At 37.9% G+C, this 21,201-nt stretch overlaps 5 protein-coding genes across 9 annotated transcripts; 3 read left to right on the top strand and 2 right to left on the bottom strand.

The window, feature by feature from the left end:
* LOC18773388 (cysteine proteinase COT44) lies at nucleotides 1,229-3,597 on the top strand. The gene is made up of 4 exons (XM_007205334.2): nucleotides 1,229-1,737; nucleotides 2,486-2,721; nucleotides 2,830-2,970; nucleotides 3,075-3,597. Exons 1-4 carry the CDS (start codon nucleotides 1,293-1,295, stop codon nucleotides 3,351-3,353), a joined length of 1,101 nt encoding a protein of 366 aa, XP_007205396.1. The 5' UTR covers nucleotides 1,229-1,292; the 3' UTR covers nucleotides 3,354-3,597.
* LOC18772843 (UPF0481 protein At3g47200) lies at nucleotides 4,726-6,598 on the top strand. Its single transcript, XM_007206411.2, has one exon. It carries the CDS (start codon nucleotides 4,845-4,847, stop codon nucleotides 6,447-6,449), a length of 1,605 nt encoding a protein of 534 aa, XP_007206473.1. The 5' UTR covers nucleotides 4,726-4,844; the 3' UTR covers nucleotides 6,450-6,598.
* Nucleotides 6,961-8,746, bottom strand: LOC18772034 (protein RER1A). Its single transcript, XM_007205840.2, has 4 exons — nucleotides 8,044-8,746; nucleotides 7,716-7,896; nucleotides 7,476-7,550; nucleotides 6,961-7,386 (listed from the first exon to the last, which is right to left on the bottom strand). The coding sequence occupies exons 1-3, from the start codon at nucleotides 8,433-8,435 to the stop codon at nucleotides 7,485-7,487; spliced, it is 639 nt and encodes a 212-aa protein (XP_007205902.1). The 5' UTR covers nucleotides 8,436-8,746; the 3' UTR covers nucleotides 6,961-7,386; nucleotides 7,476-7,484.
* On the top strand, nucleotides 9,140-14,501 carry LOC18774841 (phosphatidylinositol 3,4,5-trisphosphate 3-phosphatase and protein-tyrosine-phosphatase PTEN2A). 5 transcript variants are annotated; one of them, XM_020566146.1, is made up of 14 exons: nucleotides 9,140-9,384; nucleotides 9,487-9,570; nucleotides 9,799-10,059; nucleotides 10,360-10,461; nucleotides 10,556-10,612; nucleotides 10,872-10,937; nucleotides 11,573-11,749; nucleotides 11,881-11,967; nucleotides 12,067-12,131; nucleotides 12,531-12,607; nucleotides 13,201-13,247; nucleotides 13,371-13,501; nucleotides 13,656-13,722; nucleotides 13,847-14,501. In XM_020566146.1, the coding sequence occupies exons 3-14, from the start codon at nucleotides 9,826-9,828 to the stop codon at nucleotides 14,324-14,326; spliced, it is 1,590 nt and encodes a 529-aa protein (XP_020421735.1). In that variant the 5' UTR covers nucleotides 9,140-9,384; nucleotides 9,487-9,570; nucleotides 9,799-9,825; the 3' UTR covers nucleotides 14,327-14,501. The 5 variants fall into 5 exon arrangements, with proteins under 5 accessions (XP_020421735.1, XP_020421737.1, XP_020421734.1 ...); XM_020566148.1 differs by lacking the exon at nucleotides 9,487-9,570 and having other exon boundaries at nucleotides 9,806-10,059; XM_020566145.1 differs by lacking the exon at nucleotides 9,487-9,570.
* Nucleotides 14,856-19,246, bottom strand: LOC18773938 (small RNA degrading nuclease 3). The gene is made up of 12 exons (XM_020566149.1): nucleotides 18,872-19,246; nucleotides 18,411-18,593; nucleotides 18,210-18,299; nucleotides 17,997-18,065; nucleotides 17,618-17,758; nucleotides 17,400-17,516; nucleotides 17,243-17,312; nucleotides 16,974-17,074; nucleotides 16,421-16,555; nucleotides 16,223-16,330; nucleotides 15,876-15,983; nucleotides 14,856-15,634 (listed from the first exon to the last, which is right to left on the bottom strand). The coding sequence occupies exons 1-12, from the start codon at nucleotides 18,902-18,904 to the stop codon at nucleotides 15,239-15,241; spliced, it is 1,551 nt and encodes a 516-aa protein (XP_020421738.1). The 5' UTR covers nucleotides 18,905-19,246; the 3' UTR covers nucleotides 14,856-15,238.

The raw sequence follows: 21,201 nt of genomic DNA, 5'->3' as shown, positions 1-21,201 counted from the left end.
TGGTGGGAAGAGGGAGAGAGAGAGAGAGAGTGTATACAGTATATGATTGGTCATGGGTGACGGGTAGTTGCTTGATTGATTGATTTCCTCACCTCATGGCAGTGACTGTTAGTTGGATATACATATCCATACAACGTGACTCAACCTTCCAACTTGCAAGTAAAAGAGAGACAGACAATCAAGTTGGGCCATCCATACCATGGTCCATCCATAGAATTTGGAAAATTCATAAAAGAGCTAGTTTGAGATATACATATATTCATTTTGATGAGGCTGGAGCGTTCTATTATCTTCTCATACAAGTAATTCTTACTTATCCATGAAGATTTTTTATTTTATTTATATGAATTAAATGTCAATACTTTATATGAATTTTTGAAGAATACCATTAGATCATCTTCGCATTTGATTCAATGTAACTCGTTTAAGTAGTTGGGGATTTAATAATAAAATGGATGAATGAATCTAACTATATTTCCAGTCTCATGCTCCTTCCTTCTTCTTGATGAAGAAACTTGTTCTTTTTCTTTTTCCATTTTTTGGGTAAGAAAATGATAGGCCTTTTTCTTTTCTTTAGGCTGCTTTAACCCGTTCGCACACTGTTCGAGCACTTTGACTGGTGGATGGAGGAAGGAGCAAACCTTACCTCCAAGTTAACCAGTAAGTGGATTCAACGTGGCAAAAACCCATTTCCTGCAGCCTGCACGGGAAGACGAGTTCCTTCAACTTGGCAAATTCCAAGTTCCCAAGCCCCAATATTATTATTGATTGCAGCTTCCGCAGTCCATACATCATACATTGTTGGACCAAACCAGACTAAATTCACATGGTGTGTCTGTGGCAGTTTGAAATCCATCCAATCCTCTTTCGTCTCCCTTTCCCAATACCATTTATTTACATTAATGGCATACAAATATCTTTTATTATTACACTCACAACATAACTTATTTATTTTAAAATCTGAATTATTGATTAAGTTGATTCGGGTAAGAACCGATTAAAATTCATAATTTAACAATATAAAGTATTCAGTTATAAATCATAACCCTAAAATATACACTCATGGTCAACTTATATTATAACATGTGACGGTCTTATAGTTGGACACAAAAATTTATCCTCCCCCTTTCACAAAACAAGTTTCACACGAAAACATTATTTATCCTTTATGACACACCAATATTCTTGAATATTAAACTCTCCTGACTTTTCCTTTATAAACCCGAAGGACCCCTAACCTTTCTGCACACATCTCTTTGGAGAAACACAAACAACACCCTCTTTCCCAAACCATGTCGTCAACCATGTCCCTAACCATCTTCACTCTCCTCCTCCTCTCCTTCACCCTTTCATCCTATGCCTCAGGCGTCGGCTCTCGAAGCGAGGCCGAGGTCAAACAAATCTACCAAGAATGGCTTGTGAAGCACCAGAAAACCTACAACGGGATTGGAGAGGAAGACAGGAGGTTCGAGATCTTCAAGGACAACTTGAGGTTCATCGATGAGCACAATTCCCAGGACCGTCCCTACAAGGTTGGCCTGAACGCTTTTGCTGACCTGACCAACCAAGAGTACCGTGCCAAGTTTCTGGGCACCAGAAGTGACCCTAAGCGTAGGGTCATGAAGGCCAAGAACTCTAGCCAAAGGTATGCCTTTCGTGTCGGTGAGGCGTTGCCTGAATCTGTGGATTGGAGGGTCAAGGGCGCCGTCAACCCCATCAAAAATCAAGGAAATTGCGGTCAGTAATTTTAAATTTATAATTATTTTTTTATGTAACCTTTTTTTAAAAGTTGTTTGGTTGATTAAGGAACTTGATTTACGTGGTACTTTGTACTAAGATGGTTGTTTAATCGTGTCGTGTTCGGATTGATCTATGACTCAAGTCTCGATACAATTTAATTTAAACAGATTTGTTGGATTAAAATCGGATTATTTGTGTTCAACACCAACTCTTTCTACTTTTATTTTTATTTCTTTGTTACAAAGTATGCTTCAACTTTTTTATTTATTTTTCTGTCCACAAAGGAAAAGTAAACGATACTGGATGCCCTGCGTGACACTCCACTATTGAATTTATTGATCCACCGAAAGGTAGGCAGACAAGGCTTTGCTAGTAGTTTGGACTTTCGGTTGGAAGTTGAGATTCCTGACAGCTCACGTGAAAGCAGAATTAGAATATTACTTTTTCATTCGTAAAGAAAGGAATAAAAAACAAAAGTTTTTAAAAGTCTTTTATTTATTTTCTCGCAGTTTATAACAAACGGTATTATTGGGCTGGGTGACTTCATCAGCCGTATAGATGCTGTTGATTATATTAATTTAAATTATCGTTTGTATTTATAAAAAAAATAAAATTGTATCTCTCATCAGTTGCAGAGGAGTCAACTTTCCATGTTTGGTTTGGGCCTTTAAGGACCACCATTAGGCCCATTGGGCCTACATGGGCCAACAAATCTGACAAAAAGCTTGAAATTTGTTGGGTGCAGGAAGTTGCTGGGCTTTTTCGACAGTGGCAGCAGTGGAAGGCGTAAACCAAATAGTCACAGGCGAATTGGTCTCCCTTTCAGAGCAAGAGCTTGTTGACTGCGACAGGTCGTACAACGCAGGCTGCAACGGAGGCCTCATGGACTATGCCTTTGAGTTCATCATCCAAAACGGTGGCATGGACACTGAAAAAGACTACCCTTACAAAGCATACGACCAACAATGTAACGTTGCTCTGGTCAGTCCCCAATTTTCAATCCCCATTAACCTAATTACAATAATCTTTTTAGGGTAACGTTCTTTTTTCTTAACAAACAATTTTTTTTTTTTGAATCATAAATTGCAGGAGAACAATAAGGTCGTTAGCATCGACGGATACGAAGATGTTCCTGCTTACGATGAGAACGCTTTGAAGAAAGCCGTGGCACATCAGCCCATTAGCGTTGCTATTGAAGCTGGTGGCATGGCTCTACAACTCTACCAGTCGGTAAGCACCTGCATGCCTATGACACCGCGTATTTAAATATAACAGTCTTAACAACATAACATGTCTGTAAATTACTCATTGTATTTCGGCCGTGTGATTGGCAGGGTGTGTTTACTGGTGAATGTGGGTCAGCTTTGGACCATGGTGTGGTTGCTGTTGGGTATGGCACGGAGAATGGAACAGACTATTGGCTTGTAAGGAACTCATGGGGCACCAATTGGGGTGAGAGTGGATATTTTAAGATAGAGAGAAACGTGGCTACCACATACACTGGCAAGTGTGGGATTGCAATGGAGGCTTCTTACCCAACAAAGAAGGACCAAAAGTACCCAACAAGCTCTTTCCTTGCTGAAGAAGACATCAAAATGGTCACAAGTGCTTGAAAATGGTGATGGGGTCTTTGGATAAATTGTGGGGTTTGCATGCCCGATGTTTCTTTTTGTGGTCTATGTTGACAAAAAGGATGACGAGGCTATTGTTATTTATTGATTAGGGCAAACCATTGTTTGTAAATAGTTTGATTTATGTACTGAAATTGCACTTGGAAAACTGATAATGGTGCAATCCAAATTCCTATTTCAATGAAAGTTTAGGTCCTGGGATTAAACCAGGGACTTTTTATGTGTAGGTTTCTTGTGTTGTTGTTATTGTTTGCACTTGATTAATCAAAATGTCACATGTAAAGGAATGACTTGAGGTTTGATTTGGAGGCATCAAGCGAAATTCTATAATAAGAGTGTTATGTCATTGATGGACCTATCATGTGGACGTTCATATTAGCCACAAGATCATTTCATTAAATTTAAGTGAAGTTATTATTCAGATGAATCTTGTGGCTAATATGAAAATTCACATTTATGGTCCATATACGACCCTACTATCACCATAGAACGACTCGCATCATCAAACCCATCAAGGCCTCCAATGATTTAAAACATTTTTGGGATTGGGTTGTGTGATTTTTAAGAGTACATGGGTTTTGGTTTAGAGAGAATACATGGGCTCCCAACACTTTCTTTTCGGCCTTTGGAATTTCTCAGAGCTGGCAATGGATATAATTTTGGTTTCACTTGCAAAGCATATAACAGAGATCATTTCCTTGCAACTTTGTTAACAGAGTGGAAGGAGGCCACGATTAAACACCAAACTAGCCTTTGTTTTGGTTTTAAATATTAATATTCTGTCAACTTCTTCTGTGCATGTTCTTTGTTCCACATGAAAAATGCAAGAACAGGAAGTTTCTGGCAATTATTAATATCATCCCTCCCATCTTCTTTCTACCACGTGCAAGAAAGTCATAAACCTTTTGGGTTCATTTTCTAATCAGCCACTTGTGTGACTTTGTGGTAGGACCTTGTTTGCTTCCATTAAAGTTCATAAATAAACCCTCTCAATCTTTTCTAAGAAAGGAAAATTAGGTGTTATAGGTCATCTGCCGATTCATTTTGTGCTCATGTCTAAAATTATCTTATTTTAAACTTCTATTTGGTTTTTTAAAATAATGATTTAATCCTTTTTCCCCCCCCCCCTTAGAGAGCCTTTTCAATCTGATCTAGTGGGAATTCTTAAATTCAAAATAGCTACCATGACAATATGATGATGGCAACATACCCCACAAGTTAGAGACACAAGAATAAACCACGAGAGTAAGAATAGAACATTACATCTAAAGGGTCTGCATAATTGGTTTAGGTCTATTAAAGTATCAAATAAAATATCATCTAAACCCAATTTATATCATGATGTTGGCAACAACCCCATCATTTTCAACCCCTTCATAGTTGTCTTGCCCCTTTTGCAGGTTGTGCTTTTTATTGCTTAGGATCCAAGCCAAGCCAAACCAAGCCCAGCATAGAATTCATTCTCAACCAAAAATGGTTGCTGTCTTCAACAAAGAGCTCTTGAGCTGGTACCTCATCACAGTCAAACTCAGAGAAACAGTAGAGTCTGGAATTGCAACAACTCCTACCTCCACAAACAGATCCATTGAATTGCCAGAACAAGCTCATCAGCAGGTGCAGAAACAAGAGCAGCAACCATCGCCCCTCCAAATTGTGATCCAAAATGGTGGTGATAAAAAATATGAAGATGGACCGAAGTCACCAGATTCCGAGTGGGTGATCAACATCAAAGACAAACTTGAACAAGCCGGTCAAGACGATGCAGCAGGTACATGGGCAAAGCTCTGCATCTACAGAGTCCCCCATTACCTAAGAGAAGGTGATGACAAAGCCATTGTCCCTCAGATTGTGTCATTGGGGCCTTACCACCATGGCAGGAGACGCCTTCGCCAAATGGATCGCCACAAATGGCGTTCGCTTCACCACATGCTCAAGCGTAACAACCAGAACATACAGCTCTATCTGGATTCTATAAAAGAAGTTGAAGAGAAGGCCCGTGCTTGCTATGAAGGACCAGTTGCAATGGGGATCAGCAGCAATGAGTTTGTTGAAATGATGGTGCTTGATGGTTGCTTTGTGCTGGAGCTGTTTCGTGGTGCAGCTGAGGGGTTTAAGCAACTGGGGTACCCTCGAAATGATCCCATCTTTGCAATGCGTGGTTCGATGCATTCGATTCAGAGAGACATGATCATGCTCGAGAATCAGCTTCCACTTTTCATCCTTGATAGGCTGTTGGGGCTGCAGTTTGGAGATCCTGAGCAGAAAGGACTTGTAGCCAAGCTAGCACTTCGGTTTTTTGATCCTTTAATGCCAACAGATGAGCCGTTAACAAAGAGTGATAGAAGCAAACTTGAGTCTTCACTTGGATATGCAAACACCTTTGATCCACTCTCTGATCAAGGTGGCCTTCATTGCCTTGATGTGTTCAGGCGAAGTCTATTACGCAGAGGGCTTCAGCCTACACCGAGAGTTTGGATCAAGAAATGGTCACACGCCAATCGGGTTGCTGATAAGCGGAGGCAACAGTTGATTCATTGTGTTACAGAGCTTAGGGAGGCTGGGATCAAGTTCAAGAAAAGGAAGACAGATCGGTTCTGGGATGTCAAGTTCGAGAATGGGATTCTAAGAATTCCTAGGCTCTTGATCCATGATGGAACCAAGTCTCTTTTTCTCAATCTTATTGCGTTTGAGCAGTGTCATCTTGATTGCAGCAATGACATTACTTCCTATGTGATCTTCATGGACAACTTGATCAACTCTCCACAGGATGTGGGGTACCTCCATTATTGTGGAATTATTGAGCACTGGCTTGGCAGCGATGCTGAGGTTGCTGACCTATTTAACCGACTTTGTCAAGAGGTGGTTTTCGATATTAATGACAGTTATCTTTCTCGTCTGTCGGAGGATGTAAACCGCTACTACAACCACAGGTGGAATGCTTGGCGTGCCAGTTTGAAGCATAACTACTTCAACAATCCATGGGCCACCCTCTCCTTCGTTGCCGCTGTCGTCTTGTTGTTTCTCACTTTTGCGCAGACCTTCTACGGAGTATATGGCTATTACAGGCCACCAAACTAAAGTTCATCATCCAAAGCATTTCCTCTTACAGTCTTTGGTTGCAGAGTGTGAGTGTTGTCGCGATGCACAAATTCCATACAATACCGTGATTTCATCCATTTTTACAAGCTAAGTCATGCTATACAAACCAAGTTTATAGGTTGTTTTGGATACACATTGTAACTAATGCATATGATTCCTATGATCTCATAATTGAAGCAATAAATTATGAAAGAAAGTTTTAACTCAAAGAAGCCCTTCATCATCGGCACAACAATGTCCACTAAGGTATCAATGTCATCCAAACTACAACACAAAGTCTATGTATGATTCCAATTTTTAAAATGATAGCACTATTACCCACAAATGGTCTATGACTACTTCTTCAAGAAATTGTAAAACTTCATCTCTAGTTCAGAAGCTGGGCATAGCTCTTGTGCCGCAAACAAGAGACAATAATTACAATTCCAACATAAACAACAACCAATGAGGCAAAAGGCACCTAGATTGATACCTCACAAGACTCGCAATGTGAAAGAAGCATAATCCAAATAAACAACAATTTTCAGTGTTAAGCCGAGGAAATTAACTGCATTGAGCCCAGATTAAAGTACACGATGAAAAGTACAACTAAAAATGACATAACCCAATTGCAGAGGAAGGCTAGAATTTCCCACTGCAAAAGCTCATGAAAGTACATGCCACTGGATTAATTATTTGGCAATGGAAAGTAGAGCATGTTCCTTCTATACAAATGGATCCTTTATACTAGAACTCAAAATGGAAAAAGGCCTTCAGCAACCACTTCATCTTCCCAAAGCAAAATATTACAGAGGGACATAATCAAGCTGGTCCAGAGGGATATTCGAGGGGAACCAAAAAAATCATCCAAGATGCCAGAATTAGCTCCTCAAGATGATTCCTCCACACCATATATATCTTCCAAAAAAACCCTTGGCTGTTTAACATAATGTATCATGATGTATATCAGTATAAATTGTCACCTATAACCTATGTTTAAACAGAAGTGAAAAAAATTAACTGTACCTGAAGATTTCAGTCCCTGGGGAGGAGGCCTGCGGTCTCTGTTGAAGATGAAGAAGCTTTCCTCCCATCGTACCGCTGCAAATCAGAACAACCAAATATGAATCACAGAAGAAACGGGATAATGGGCATGAAACCAATGATTGAAATAAAAAGATGGGAATCACGGAAGACAGAGGACAATGGGCATGAAATCAATGATTGAAATAAAAAAATGGGTTTGTTTAGAGGGTGAAGGCAAACCTGTTTCCCAAAGGAGAAGGGAACGTATTTGTATTTGATCATGTGTACTATCTGTCTCCTCATAGTGAGAACGAAGAGCACCACCCAGTAGAAGAGAAGTATAGGCCAGAACACAGGTACATCAAATGCACTGAAGAACGTCATAACAAAAGCAATGCAAAATGCCTTCGCGATAGAGTACCTTCCACACAGAACCACAAAATCAAAACCAAATTCTATAATACGAGACTAACAAAAAGCAATCTTTAAAAGGCAATTCAACAAACACAATCAGGGCAATTGCGATTTAAAACCAAAGGTGAGAACATAATGAAATGGGGGAATTTACCAGAACTTGAATTCGGGGAGGCGGCGAACGAAGGGTCGAAACTCATCGGATCCGCGGGTGGGAAGGGAGGGGCCGTCGGAGGCGAGGTCGTGGATCTCAGGGTCGACCTGAGGAGAGAGAAAGCCGATGAGAAGGTTGAGAATGTAGATCCCCAAGCCATACGACACGACGTAGAAGCCTTGGACCAGGTACACGCGGATGACGTAGACCAAGGCCACGCCCAGGCACGCCAGCCACCGGTACAGCACGTGCGGCGTGGTACGGTCGAGCACATGCTGATAACGGCGCGAGATACCGTAGCTCCAATCGGAGACGGCGGCGAACGGCGATCCCTTGAACGGATCGTCCGCGGCGGCTGCGGCGAGACCCACGCCCGCCGCTCCAGCGTCCATTGCCGAGTTTGTTGTTTCTTTGGTGGTCTCTTTTCTTCTCTCTCTATCTCTCTCTCAATTTCTCTCTCTGCGGGCGCGCGGCTTTTTCTGTTTATTTGTTGTCGTTTGACTTGATAAATGCAGAGAGCTTGAGAATGGTTTTGTTTGGGCTATTTCATTCGGAGAGGAGACCTCAGTTTACTGATCGTCCGGTTCGACCGGATCTATTTCAGGTTTACTCAGGCACAATTGGATCTGGATGGGATCTGGGCCTGGGCCATGTAAGCCTATTGGTCCCACTTGCTTTTTCTTTCTACCTTCATGTTTTTTCTTGTTTTATGTCAATGATCATCAAATTTTTTAAGACGACTCATCTTGGTTTTATAAATTTATTTTTTTAATAATAAAAAAAATATATATATATATAGTGAGAGAAGGTAAAATCCGAATACAAGAGCTCGTGTAAAAAAATAACAGCTCTTAACAACTTGAGTTATCAATTCCTTATCGGCTCATCGTTTTTATGTAAGGTGCAAAAAAACAATTAGGCTTTGATAGGAAAATTTGCATAAACACCCGTGTATGTGGAAAAACTTATCGAGCAACAATCTATGTGCGTATGTGGTAAATAATCACCATACTTACCTATGTAAGAGAGAAAAACCGCAATCTAAAATCATGTAATATCATATGCATAGACTACCACATCATTAAACTACTCACAAGATGGCGGATAAACGCATCTCTTAACAAAAAAAGTGTACTCCAAAAAATTACTCAAAAAAACCCATACAATTAGTGGTAGCTTGTGTAACGAACAACGGCCAGCAAGAGTGAAAGGTTCATGCGGCGATAATCACACGGCATCCCCTTTTCTGCAGCATTCATTTCATTTCAATTTTCATTATAAAACCGTGAAAGGGTCTTCGCCTTTACACAATCCTTTGCTTCAAACCCAGACTCTGTAACGGTAAGTGATCTCACATTGCCCATTCGATACTTCTATATGCTACAATTTGGCACCTGATCTTTTGAATTTATCAATTCGATTGGTGAATGTTGATGCGAGTAGATTCGCAGTACATAAATTCATGAATATGAAAATTTCACGTTGTCCATTGCAAAAGCAATCTTGACAGATCTTCCTCTCTGTGAGGTATGGTGCATTGTTATTCATCAACAACTTTAATTGTTGTCTTCAACCCATGTTTCTATTTGAGTGCATTTATTAGCTTTGAATGTGAATGCTTTGATTAAATCCTTCATCTGGGTTCCAAGTTCCAATGATTGAACCCTTTTGCTTATTTTCCTGTTATAAAGCAATCACTTTGTTGTTGGTATCTATTGATGTGGACTTGTAGTTATACATGCTCTACCTGGGTAGTTTTTAGGGTCTCCATTGAGTTCCAGAATGGATTCAAAATCTAATGACTCGAAAGCTCAACCTCCTGCTCAAGGTTCTTGTGTTGAAAATTCTACTGCTGCTGCTGCCTCTGGTCAAGATAATAGTAATCAATATGCCAAGGCGGTCTCTGGGGTTTTTCATTCATTTACAAAAGGTTTGGTTAATACATCTCAGAGTGCAGTGAAGGCTGTGCAGGTCAAGGCTCGCCATCTAGTCTCTCAAAACAAACGAAGATACCAGGTAGATTACCAGAGTTGAGAGCTACTCTAATTTTTGTTTCGTCTAGATTAAATACTGCTGAGTGTAGCTACAAATTCAAGTATTTTATTTCCATTTGGATTTCTGTTTGAATGCGAATGGCGGTTTACGGATGGGGAAGCTGGGTAGGTTGCTAGCTTCTGTTATCTCCCTTTAGATGATTTTCATTGCTTCATGTCTCCATCATAGATTACCATATTCATTTTCAAATCATACAGATTAAATCAAAGAGCCAAAACTCATGAAGATCACTCATGTCATCTATTTCCACTAAATTTTCAGGAGGGAGGTTTTGATTTGGATCTGACATATATTACTGAAAATATAATTGCTATGGGTTTCCCAGCTGGAGATATAAGCTCTGGAATTTTTGGATACGTTGAGGTAAGAAAAGAAAGTGGTATATGTTTGAAGTTTAATAGGTTAAGTTCGCCTGTATCATTTGCAAACATTACCAACTAAAAATAATGTTATTCAGGGCTTTTATAGAAATCATATGGAAGAAGTGATCAACTTTTTGGAAACTCAACACAAGGTAAGAACTGGATCTTAAATTTTAAGGCTGAAATTTTTACTGTTTACTTTATGCAACATGAAAATCTGATTATGATTCAAGAAAAGATCAGCATTCCACTAATTACAAGAAGAAAAGTTGTAGGCTTAAGAATATGGTTTTACATTTCTCTGGATCATGTCCAGTTACGGTTCTGTCGTTTTTTAAATTGTGACTTCATTGTTTATTTGGCCAATAATTTATTCACAAAATTTATGTCAAATTGACATTTGTTTTACAGGGAAAATATAAAGTGTACAATCTTTGTTCAGAGAGGTTGTATGATGCATCACGATTTGAGGGGAAGGTGTGTTTTCATTTTCACTTGCATTATGTTCAATGCTTAACAAGAAGTATAGGAATTTGATATTCTGTCTTATGGAAAATTGCAAGATTCAAAATTTTCTCTGGTATATCTATTGGCATAACTCAATACATTAAATTCTTGTCCTTGTACCAGATAGCCATGGTGGAATGTCAATTACTTTGTCAGTGCACCAGGTTGTGAGACTGTGTCACTAAGATTTCTGGTTCTTGATGTTTGCACAAATGTGTAGTCTTATAAGTAAATGAAAAAATTAAGGCTAGGTTAAGTGCTTGAATTTTTTTTTTACACCAAATGCTGATGACTTCTGTATCACTGAGGGAGCTTTTAAAGTTCTCCACTTCAAACTCACATCTCGATTAAATAACAAAATAGACACTAATGAAATCATAATCATATCATGTGAATGATCTGAAACACTTAATGAGAGCTATGATTTATCTTCTATGTGTTATATTTGAGAAAGAATACTGTTGAAAGCTTGCCACTGGGATTTGAATATTTATTTAGAATGTGAAATGGATCGAGAGGTTTTAACTTTTCAATGTTGCACTTCTGTTTTCCAGTTATGTTGAATAACAGCTTCTTTAATATTTCACTTCTCTGAATGTTTTAAGGCTGCAAGTTTCCCATTTGATGATCATAATTGCCCCCCAGTCGAACTCATAGCATCATTCTGTCGAAGTGCTCATTCGTGGTTAAAGGAGGGCATTGAAAATGTTGTTGTTGTTCATTGTAAAGCTGGTATGGGGAGGACAGGATTAATGATTTGTAGTCTTCTCTTATTTCTTAAGGTGAGATGTATAATCACAACTGTTACGGTTTGGGGGGTTTATGGCGGAACTCGAAATGTTGCGCTTCTTTTGGATCTATAATTCTTCACTTCTGACTATAATTTCATTTTTCTTTTGTCATCTCTCTGCAGTTTTTCCCGACGGCCGAGGAGGCCATTAATTACTATAACCATAAAAGATGTATAGATGGAAGGGCTCTGGTTCTCCCAAGTCAGATTGTCAGTGTCAATTAACCTTTTTGATTCTGTACTTTTAAGGTTGATGTTCCTTATCTTTTGGTATCATTCTGATTAACAATTTTTCTATGCTTTTCCTAGAGATACGTCAAATATTTTGAGCATATCTTAAAAAACTTCAATGGAGAAAACCCTTCCCCTCGAAGGTACACTTCGGATATCTTCCTCCAAAATAGATCAATGTGACCATTTACTTGTATGTGCCCATATATTAACACACACACACACACACACACACACACATACACGCATATATATATATATTATATGTATATACATGCATATGTATGTGATATGGCGGTGTTGTAATGAGGACCTAATTTGGGGACTTAAGTTGAAGACTTGCATCTGAGCTATTGGATTGGTTATAGATGGTTAAGGTGCATAGTGGGTGAGATGCATTTCAGTCGTCTATAGCTAAAGTTCTCAACATAGATCATTATTTGATCACCTACCTGTGTATTATGTGTGTGTGTGTGTGTGTGTGTGTGTGTGTGTGTGTGTAAGGCTCCATTTTAAAAGGTACTAAAATTGTAATATTATAGGTGCATGCTCAGGGGATTTCGGCTTCACAACTGCCCTTATTGGATTAGGCCCTCCATTACAATCTCTGATCATAATGGTAACCTTTTACTTTGCTGCTGCCGCTCATACTTATCATCCTTGCAATATATTGTGATGTTTTGAGCCATCACACTTTTTATTTATAGATATAATATGCTGTTATATTTGTTAATGTTGATCCTTTTTCTGCTACTGTTCACTTCCTGAACTAGTTACTATTGGACCTTTTGAGTTTGTTAAGGTAAAAAGAGCATTTACGATAAGAGATTGTAGTACTGAGTTACAGACCGCACTTCTCAGAGTTACCCTTGTGTATTAATACAATCCTTCTTGCTGTAATGATAATAAATTTTGTTTATTTGTGTGTGTACGTGTGATTATCCTCTCCGCACTGATGTTTGATTGTTGAGTTTTCTTGCATGTGCATGTTTTTATAAGGCCTGATCATGAGAGGAAATCTCTGTAACTTGTAACGAAACTTACAGTATAATGTCAGTTGTTGATTCCTGCAATTTCTTGTGCTTTCTTTTTTGTATAATGTCAAATGGATAGAATTTTTTTTTTTTCCCCACTTTTGCACATTTAGAAGGCTATGCACTGCGCTTGTCATTTTTTTATGTCACTTATCAAGATGTTTTCCTTAATCCACAGGAATTTTATTTTCATCAAGAAAACATCCAAAAACAAAAGATCTAATGGTAAGTGCTTGTTAAAATAAAATGGGTGCATATTAATTGTATGCTTGTTATTTGATCTCCTTAACACCTATGTCGACATGTATTGAATTCCTTATTTAAAGGCCCCAAACTCATTTTTCTCAGCCTGAGGATTTCTGGATTAATGCACGGAAGAAAGGGATTGTAGTTTTTGCGCTACCAGGGGAGCCTGGTCTGGCTGAGTTATTGGGGGATTTCAAAATCCATTTCCATGATAGTCAAGGAGATTTCTATTGGTCTGTACACCGATTCTTAATTTTACTCTTGTTTATGTTATGACTGAACTGCCCTTCACTGTAACTTGTGTCATGCATTGTTTGAAGGACCCTGCTTAGTAACATCATTTATGATTTCTTACAGAATTATTCCCTTTGTTTTTTTTACTTTCAGCTGGTTAAATACAATGACAGATAACAGAAAAATCTTAACTGCAGATGACCTCGATGGTTTTGACAAGGTAAATGGTGTGACCTTATTACATATAATGTACATCAAATGTAGATCTTATCTCCCTTTTTCTACCATCTGTTTCTATTTCTTCTTGGTGCTTGCTGTTAAAAAGCTGTTGGTTGTGATTGCAGAGAAAATTACCTTCTCCAGGATTTCAGGTTGAAGTTGTGATGGTAGACTATGATGGTACATTACCTACAAAAGCTAAAGCAGATTCTTCCAGTAGAAAACCCGAGGGTAGCTCAAGTGATGCCTCTGCTTCAAGTCATGGTGTTGCAGCTAATCCCAATCAAAATATAACTCCTCAGCGTGAAGATGGTGATGATGTATTTTCAGATAGTGATGGAGAGGAGGCTGGGGATATAAAGAGCACACAAGTGCAAGGTAATTCTAGCACCGGACTTCCAGCACCTAATCATGTATCTAACACCAGAAGTGAGGATACCCCGAAGAGTAGTTCTTTGAAAAAACCAACTAGCGATGGAGCTGAAAAATCTCACCTAGTCCATCACTCCCGCAAGCTGAGCTCATCTGGGGCAGAGGATATTAGGGCAATAGCTGCTGATGCTTCAGTTTTCTCTTTCGGGGATGATGACTTTGATAGTGAATGAAGCAGGTTTGCTGTTGCTTGAAACTGTATAAGACACACCAATGTATAAAACATTCCATACACATGATTGCATTGATTTTGGAAGGATCATAGGAATCAGATGTTGGTTGATTGACTTCATTGTTTTCACCATAGGAATCAAATGTTAAGTTGGAATGATTGGTCATTTGTTATTACCTTCCAGTTTCTTTGGTCTGTCCCTAGTTGCCAATCAAATAGAAAATGAAAGAGAGGAGCAAATTTGAACAGGCGAAGGAGAAAACTGCTCTAGACATGTTCACAAGTTTTTCTTTTTCAAATTCAACAAAATCCACCAGCCAGTCGGTCATTCTTTGTTCAGCTGGAATTCATCCAAAGGGAATTTGCTAAATGTACCAGGCAGAATTTTTTGAAACTATTGTCATGTGATAGAAATATCACAATGAGTATCATATATAATTCTAGCTAAACGAAGAAAACTGACTGGTGTTAGAAACAGGTTGTGCCTTCTTAATGAGCAAAAAGATTAAATGTTTGAAAGAGCACCTCCATTTGTACCTGAACCAATTGAACTCAAATGGAAACGCATTAATCATACATCTATTCCTTTTCTGTTTAGAATAAACAAACATATTATCACCAATAAAAAATTACACATAACCAGTATTACATTCCCAAAAAAAAAAAAAAACATTCTGCATCATGGAAAAAATTCCCTTAGTCAGATGAAGCTGCCAAAACTGGCATACTTTTCAATGAAAGTCACACAGGGAACCATAACGCAGAAACGGACCTTCAACCTGTTCTTTTTGTGGCTGGATGGCATCTGCCCATCACACTTAAAAGAGTTACAAGTTCGCCAAAAAATTCGCAATGTCATGCCTTCCAAAGCGGCAGATAATTTTAGAATAATTCAGGGCCACACTTAAAAAGTCTACTTCACTTTTTTCTTTCCCCCTTGGTATTTGGAAACAATCTTATTCAGTGTCGAGATTTCAAATTCCTTATTTTTAAGTTGCTGCTTCAATCCTTCAATCTCTTTTAAATTATCACAGCACTGCTCTGACACCTTTTGTTGTTCTTGCTTCAATCTTTCTATCTCTTTAAGGTGGTCGCAGCACTGACTTAAGTCTGCCACCATCTCCTCTTCTATATTCTGATCTGTCTTTTGTTTCTTATGTACACCTGGGTTCTCTTCAACTTCTAAAGCTCTCTTAGAAGATACTTGGGCACAGGAATCATCTTGTGCCATTTTACGAACGTATAAATCAGTAAATATACCCTTGCTGAGCTTAAATGAAATAAGCTTCTGTGGCCGCCCAGATGAGTCCTATAATAAGATAGATTAACAACATTATCTATTTATAACCAACTAGATCATAGTGCCTTGATAGAAGATGAAGTTTCCTTGTAATGACAATTAACCTCATCACTTAAGAGAACACAAATGAAAATCAACTGCTAGTATACCCAGGAACTATACTTGCATGAAAAGAAAGGATGCACATAATAAAATAATTAATACGTGATCAGCATTGTGAAAGATATAAATATACATCTATGGTATGTACCTTTTCCTTGTTGCCTTGGACTTTTTCATATGCTTGATCTGCTTCTTGTGGATTCTTAAAGATAGCAAAGGCAGAATATTTATCTCCTTGAGCTTTAACAGATGGTTGCTGGAAATGAGTAACTACATTAACTTCACAGTAAGAAGCAGGGAAAAAAGAGGAAGGTTGGAGAGAAAGAAAAACATGATACCCAAACTATTTTATCAAAATGCAAGCAGCCCAACTTAGTATCCTTCACATGATGTGTGGAGGTCTTTTGCATGTAGAACAGTAATGTAAACCTCCAAAGCACACTTAACCAATGTAATCTATAGAAAATTTAACAAATCAAGGGATATATATTAAACCTTGACTTCTATTGTATAGTTCCCAGGAATGGCATTGTGCAATTCTTCACTAGGCACCGTGATTGGTATCCTGTGGAGAAGTAGCTTTGCTATATTAACTTCACGTACCTACAATTGAAAGCGTTATTAGGACAATAATGGTGTACCTGGAATCACTGCCTCGGGGTTTAAAATATAATGAAAAATTAAAAAACTCACATCCTCCTGAACTGGGGGGATAATATCGCCAATTTCACGCTTTATCTTAGCAAGAACAAGTTTCATTGCAGCACAAGCATCATCTAGACAATTGTGTGGAGAACCTGGTTTCCGGACTTCATAACCCAATACAGACTGGAAAAAACAAAAAGATAAATGGAAAAATAAGTCAAGACTCATGCATCTCAAACAGCCCAAACTCATGGTTGCTTTGATTTCGTTCTTGTGATTGTGATCCAAATCCTTAAAAACTTATCCTAAAAATAGCTCCCAAGTGCAATTATGCAATGCCCAAAAAAAAAACCGAGATCAACCACAAGTTATCTATGCCACCATCCTAAACGGCCAAATTTAGAAAACATTTGCTACATTGCAACAAGTAAGAAAGTAAAGATCAAAAAATTTCTGGTCATTCCAAATTTAAAATGGACGAAGAAAAATTGGGAATCAATTGCAGAATCATGCCATAGACAACTTAATAGATTTCACAATGAGAACCATATGAAAATTTGACTGATATAAAAGTGAGATTAGCAAGTTTCGTAAAACTTGCCTTGCACAAATTATTCAAGGAAGGTTTTCTAAAAATAGGCCCATCCGAATATTTAAAGATATATGCAGTATCAATCACCCTTGCATGGTCTATCTTCAACGCTGTAAACAAAAGAATAATAAGAAGAAGAAAATTGAACAATAAAACAGAAATCAAAAGAACTGCAAAGTCATACTTCAATTGCACAGAAACTTGAAAACAAAATTCAATGAGTTGATTATGCGATCAAAAAGGCTCAAGTATACTTATAGAAACATCAGTTTACTTACCTTGCAGGTCATTACACAAACTGTGTCCCACTAAAATAGTTTCACCTGATAACAACTTCTTCAAGCGTTTCTACAATATGCAACAAGAAGTTCGGGTATTAAAAAAATAAAATCTGTTCATGGATGATCCCTTGAAACCTATAAATAACATTAATACCTGTATATCAGCCAATGTACATGTAACTCTATCCAAATCTGATGCAGAAACTCCTGTAATCTCAGTTCTGTAATCAGCAACTTTTTTACGAGGGTTTACTAGTTCATCTAGCTTGACCTGAAAGCCCGGAGTCCAAATTTAAAGGGTTATAGAGAAGGGATTTTGAAAAGGTCTAACTACAAATCAGGTATCTAGTCTAAGGAGGACAGCAGCTATACCTGTAAATTTTCATCAACAACACACACTTTAACTAGAGCTTCAGAGCCATCTTCACATAGAACCATCTCACAATCAACAGCAACCATTCCATTTGAAATCGTTGCCTTGGACTTTTTACCGCGCTTTGAAACTACCCAGTCCTGCTTTGCCATTTACACAAGTTAACAAACCAGATGACCAGATAAAAACTTACATCCATTTGAAGAAATTAAGATGTCTAAGAAAGGATCATAGGCAAGTAGGAAACAGCATATTCTGTGTAGGAAGTAAAAATGGAAGCTAAAGACATGCAGAAATGCAAGAAAAGATTTCACTGCAAGCATACACAAATTTATGTAACTTTAAAACAAAAAGTAAGCAGAGATACTGCCAGCAAACCTGTTCATGTGAAGGGAATGAATAATCCAATGGATATTGTGGGTGTTCGAGAGTTGAACGGACAAGACTCTGCACAGCCACCACCACGACAAAATTAATACTATCTAACAAATTGTGCATATTGAAAATCAAATGGCAATTAACAATTATGGCAACATGGCTCTCTGAAACTACTGGCAGCCAACCAATAGCCAAATTTACAGAAAAGAATACCTGCTCTGGGGATTCATTTTCTGGAAAAGTCTTTAACAATTGATCAACTGCTTGGCGATTTGAATGGCATTGGACAACTTTAGCCAAAACCTGGAATTAGGAAATGGGTAACAATCATCATCTGAATAAAGTATCATATCAAAAAGTGTAGAACTTAAAAGTTGAAACTCCCCATGCACACTCTGGACACAGTTGATTTACCTTCAAGTCATCCTCTTTATCAAATGTCCTTAAATACGCAGTCAATACATCGTTTGACCTCTTTCCGGGATCACTCAAGCTAGCCCCAAACTTCTTATCATAAATATTTAAGAACTGCTTCCAGTCTCCTTTATTACCCTTCATTCCCCGCTTTTGGGACAGCTTCACAATTTCCACAAGGACCTATCCACCACACATTTTAGGAGTCAAACCAATTCACACAAAGCATCCAACTTTCCCATAAATTTAAACAATATTGCAAATTGAAAACATATATAGAGAAACTAAATTAAACTTGAAAGTCGATAAATTGTTAGTTTGAATTTGTTTCTAATAGGGTTTTCTCGGCAACCAAACAAACATAAGTATGCGCGAAACCAAGCGAACTGAGAAAAATTTATGAGCTAAAAGCTCGGCTAAGAGTTTGAGCCTGTAGTGAGATATAAAGACAAGGGAAGAACCTTTTTCTCTGCGGTGGCGATAAAAGCATCCATTGGAAGTTTTCTGGTGAAGGACCAAATGCCAGGCACAGAGTCACGGCGCGAAGTTGGTGTGGCGGGCGGCTGATGGACAAACCGGTGACGAGGGTTTTCAGTTTTCCGTATAGGGTTTAAACTTTAGCATATATGATCTCTGAGATATTCAAGGGTGTTTTGGATATTTTCAGGGGATGGATTTTCATATTATTTTCCATTTTCTTTTGCCTTCATCTTTTGCTTTGGATTAGTTATAAAGGTGTGGACCCAAATCTAGAGCAAAAAAGTCTGGACTAAACTCAATAATCGCTAAGAATTTTAGACTTAGATGAAAGAATTCCTAATAATTTTTTTTTAATATAAACCCAAAAAATAAGCTTAAAGTGATCATTAAAAAAAAAAAAAAAAACAGATAAAACTTCTTTGTTTTATTATTAGCCACCAAGGAAAAGAAGAAGGGAAACCAATCAGACTTTCTTTTCATATTTCGGTGGGAAACCAACTTATATTGAGACATTAATGTTGTCAAGTGAAAGTACCCTACCTGGGCCAAACACATGCAGTTATACCTAAAGGAATTAAATGTTGCGTATGTACTCCACGACCACGAGCCATGCACCAAGGTTGTAGGACATGATCATAATCATGAAGCAGCAGCAACAATTACTGATCAACAAACTGCTCTGTCAAAGGCTGTTCCAGAAAAATGGCTCCAGGACGACGCCTTATGTCGCCGGACGATCTTGAACAATCTATCTGACTATGCCTTCCACTATTACTCGACGGAACGCAAAACTACAACTGGAAGGCAACTATGGGAATGGGATGCTATTTCGGAAGATATAAGATCAACATTGGGAGTAAAGAGAGTTGTGGTTGGAAGGTACATGGAGTTTCGTATAGTGGAGGAGAAGTCGATTGTGAAGCAAGTTGAACAACCTAATGAGATTTTAGATTGCCTTGCTGCTTTTAGGGTTCCCGTGGATGAGATGTTTCATTTTTATAACATCATCAACAAGCTCCATGCATCTTGGCAAAATGTGGCCTAGAAGTTGCTGTTCGACTAGAATCTCAACCTATCAATGTTGTTGGAGCGTTTGAGAGTTGAAGAAGAGTAGCCAATCAGGGAAAGCACCACTAGTTTATTAGTGAATTTATTCATCATTAGATAGCAACCATTTATATTATATAGCTTGCATTAATTTTGAAGAACGTTTTGAGCAACTTAGTTAGAGCTAGCTATCTATGATTGTGCGTCATTAAAAAAATTTTATTTTGATAGGTAGGTTCCACAAATTGCTTTCTTAATTAGTGCTAATTTCAACAATTTAAGTGTAGTACGTGTATTTATAGTGCGAAGATAACTGCGTCGTGTACATGAAACGACACTAAAAAGTTGCATCCCCCATCAAAAGGCAAAATTAACAGTACATGAAACGACATTGCTATGGTGCCACGGAGGTTAAAATGTGAGACCACTCGGCTATACCCGTTGACTTTTTATTTATGGTTTTGAAAGAAATAACAAACAAAAAGTAAAAGTTAATGAGTCCTAACGTCCAAGACTCGTGGGTTTACGTATAAGAGTATGGAGATGAACCTAACTGACTCTCTCTCATCCACTTTGAACTCAATTGCGAAGGTCATGAGGGGCAAGCATTGGAAATGGCTCCTCAATTAGCTACAGACATTAATTACCATATTAGAGCATGCAGTATCTACCAATAAAGGGGATATATGAACATGAGTGGTATATATTAAGGTCTAAAATATCGATGATATCGGAAATATCGGTAGTTCAAAAATATGGAAATTTCGATGGAAATATCGGGATATTATCGATATCGATAAAAATTAAATAAAAACCACGGAAATTGTAAGAAAAACTTGGAAATTTTTATTGAAACTTTGGAGAATGTTTATTTAGTCAATTGTCTATTAGTTTATCACAAAAAATTAGAAGGAAATGTATTGCATGATGGATTTAACTGATTTAAGTTGATTATACAGCAAGCGGGCAAACACTGTGAGTGTAAAAAATATGTAGTAATTAATGAAAAAAGATTAAACACACCATAATCATTTATATATGATGATTTACTATAATATTTCACACTTTATACATTGCATGGTAATATACATGAGTGACTTAGTACCATATAGAGTTCCTATGAGGTTCAAATTTTTCACTAACTTCATCATCTCTATGTGTAGAGTAAGTGTATTGTGAAGGGTAGTCATCAAATGATAAATCCCCAAAATAGTTTTGCATGTAATTGTTAACATGTCACCCATATAAATATAAATATTTGAGC

The sequence above is a fragment of the Prunus persica genome, chromosome G6 (assembly GCF_000346465.2).
Source record: "Prunus persica cultivar Lovell chromosome G6, Prunus_persica_NCBIv2, whole genome shotgun sequence".
Classification (NCBI taxonomy): domain Eukaryota; kingdom Viridiplantae; phylum Streptophyta; class Magnoliopsida; order Rosales; family Rosaceae; genus Prunus; species Prunus persica.
This window is presented reverse-complemented; position numbering and strand designations above follow the sequence as displayed.

What these genes read in the sequence shown, in the direction of transcription:
- LOC18773388 (XM_007205334.2), top strand. Translation starts at nt 1,293, where the DNA reads ATGTCGTCAACCATGTCCCTAACCATCTTCACTCTCCTCCTCCTCTCC. An exon ending in CAAAAATCAAGGAAATTGCG is followed by an intron (nt 1,738 to 2,485) that starts GTCAGTAATTTT and finishes TGTTGGGTGCAG; the next exon opens with GAAGTTGCTGGGCTTTTTCG. An exon ending in CTCTACAACTCTACCAGTCG is followed by an intron (nt 2,971 to 3,074) that starts GTAAGCACCTGC and finishes TGTGATTGGCAG; the next exon opens with GGTGTGTTTACTGGTGAATG.
- LOC18772843 (XM_007206411.2), top strand. Translation starts at nt 4,845, where the DNA reads ATGGTTGCTGTCTTCAACAAAGAGCTCTTGAGCTGGTACCTCATCACA.
- LOC18772034 (XM_007205840.2), bottom strand. Translation starts at nt 8,435, where the DNA reads ATGGACGCTGGAGCGGCGGGCGTGGGTCTCGCCGCAGCCGCCGCGGAC. An exon ending in CTCCCCGAATTCAAGTTCTG is followed by an intron (nt 7,897 to 8,043) that starts GTAAATTCCCCC and finishes TCTGTGTGGAAG; the next exon opens with GTACTCTATCGCGAAGGCAT. An exon ending in CCTTCTCCTTTGGGAAACAG is followed by an intron (nt 7,551 to 7,715) that starts GTTTGCCTTCAC and finishes TCTGATTTGCAG; the next exon opens with CGGTACGATGGGAGGAAAGC.
- LOC18774841 (XM_020566148.1), top strand. Translation starts at nt 9,826, where the DNA reads ATGGATTCAAAATCTAATGACTCGAAAGCTCAACCTCCTGCTCAAGGT. An exon ending in TACAATCTCTGATCATAATG is followed by an intron (nt 12,608 to 13,200) that starts GTAACCTTTTAC and finishes CTTAATCCACAG; the next exon opens with GAATTTTATTTTCATCAAGA. An exon ending in ACCTCGATGGTTTTGACAAG is followed by an intron (nt 13,723 to 13,846) that starts GTAAATGGTGTG and finishes TTGTGATTGCAG; the next exon opens with AGAAAATTACCTTCTCCAGG.
- LOC18773938 (XM_020566149.1), bottom strand. Translation starts at nt 18,904, where the DNA reads ATGGATGCTTTTATCGCCACCGCAGAGAAAAAG. An exon ending in TCGCCACCGCAGAGAAAAAG is followed by an intron (nt 18,594 to 18,871) that starts GTTCTTCCCTTG and finishes TGTGGTGGATAG; the next exon opens with GTCCTTGTGGAAATTGTGAA. An exon ending in TTGTTGATGAAAATTTACAG is followed by an intron (nt 17,517 to 17,617) that starts GTATAGCTGCTG and finishes CCGGGCTTTCAG; the next exon opens with GTCAAGCTAGATGAACTAGT.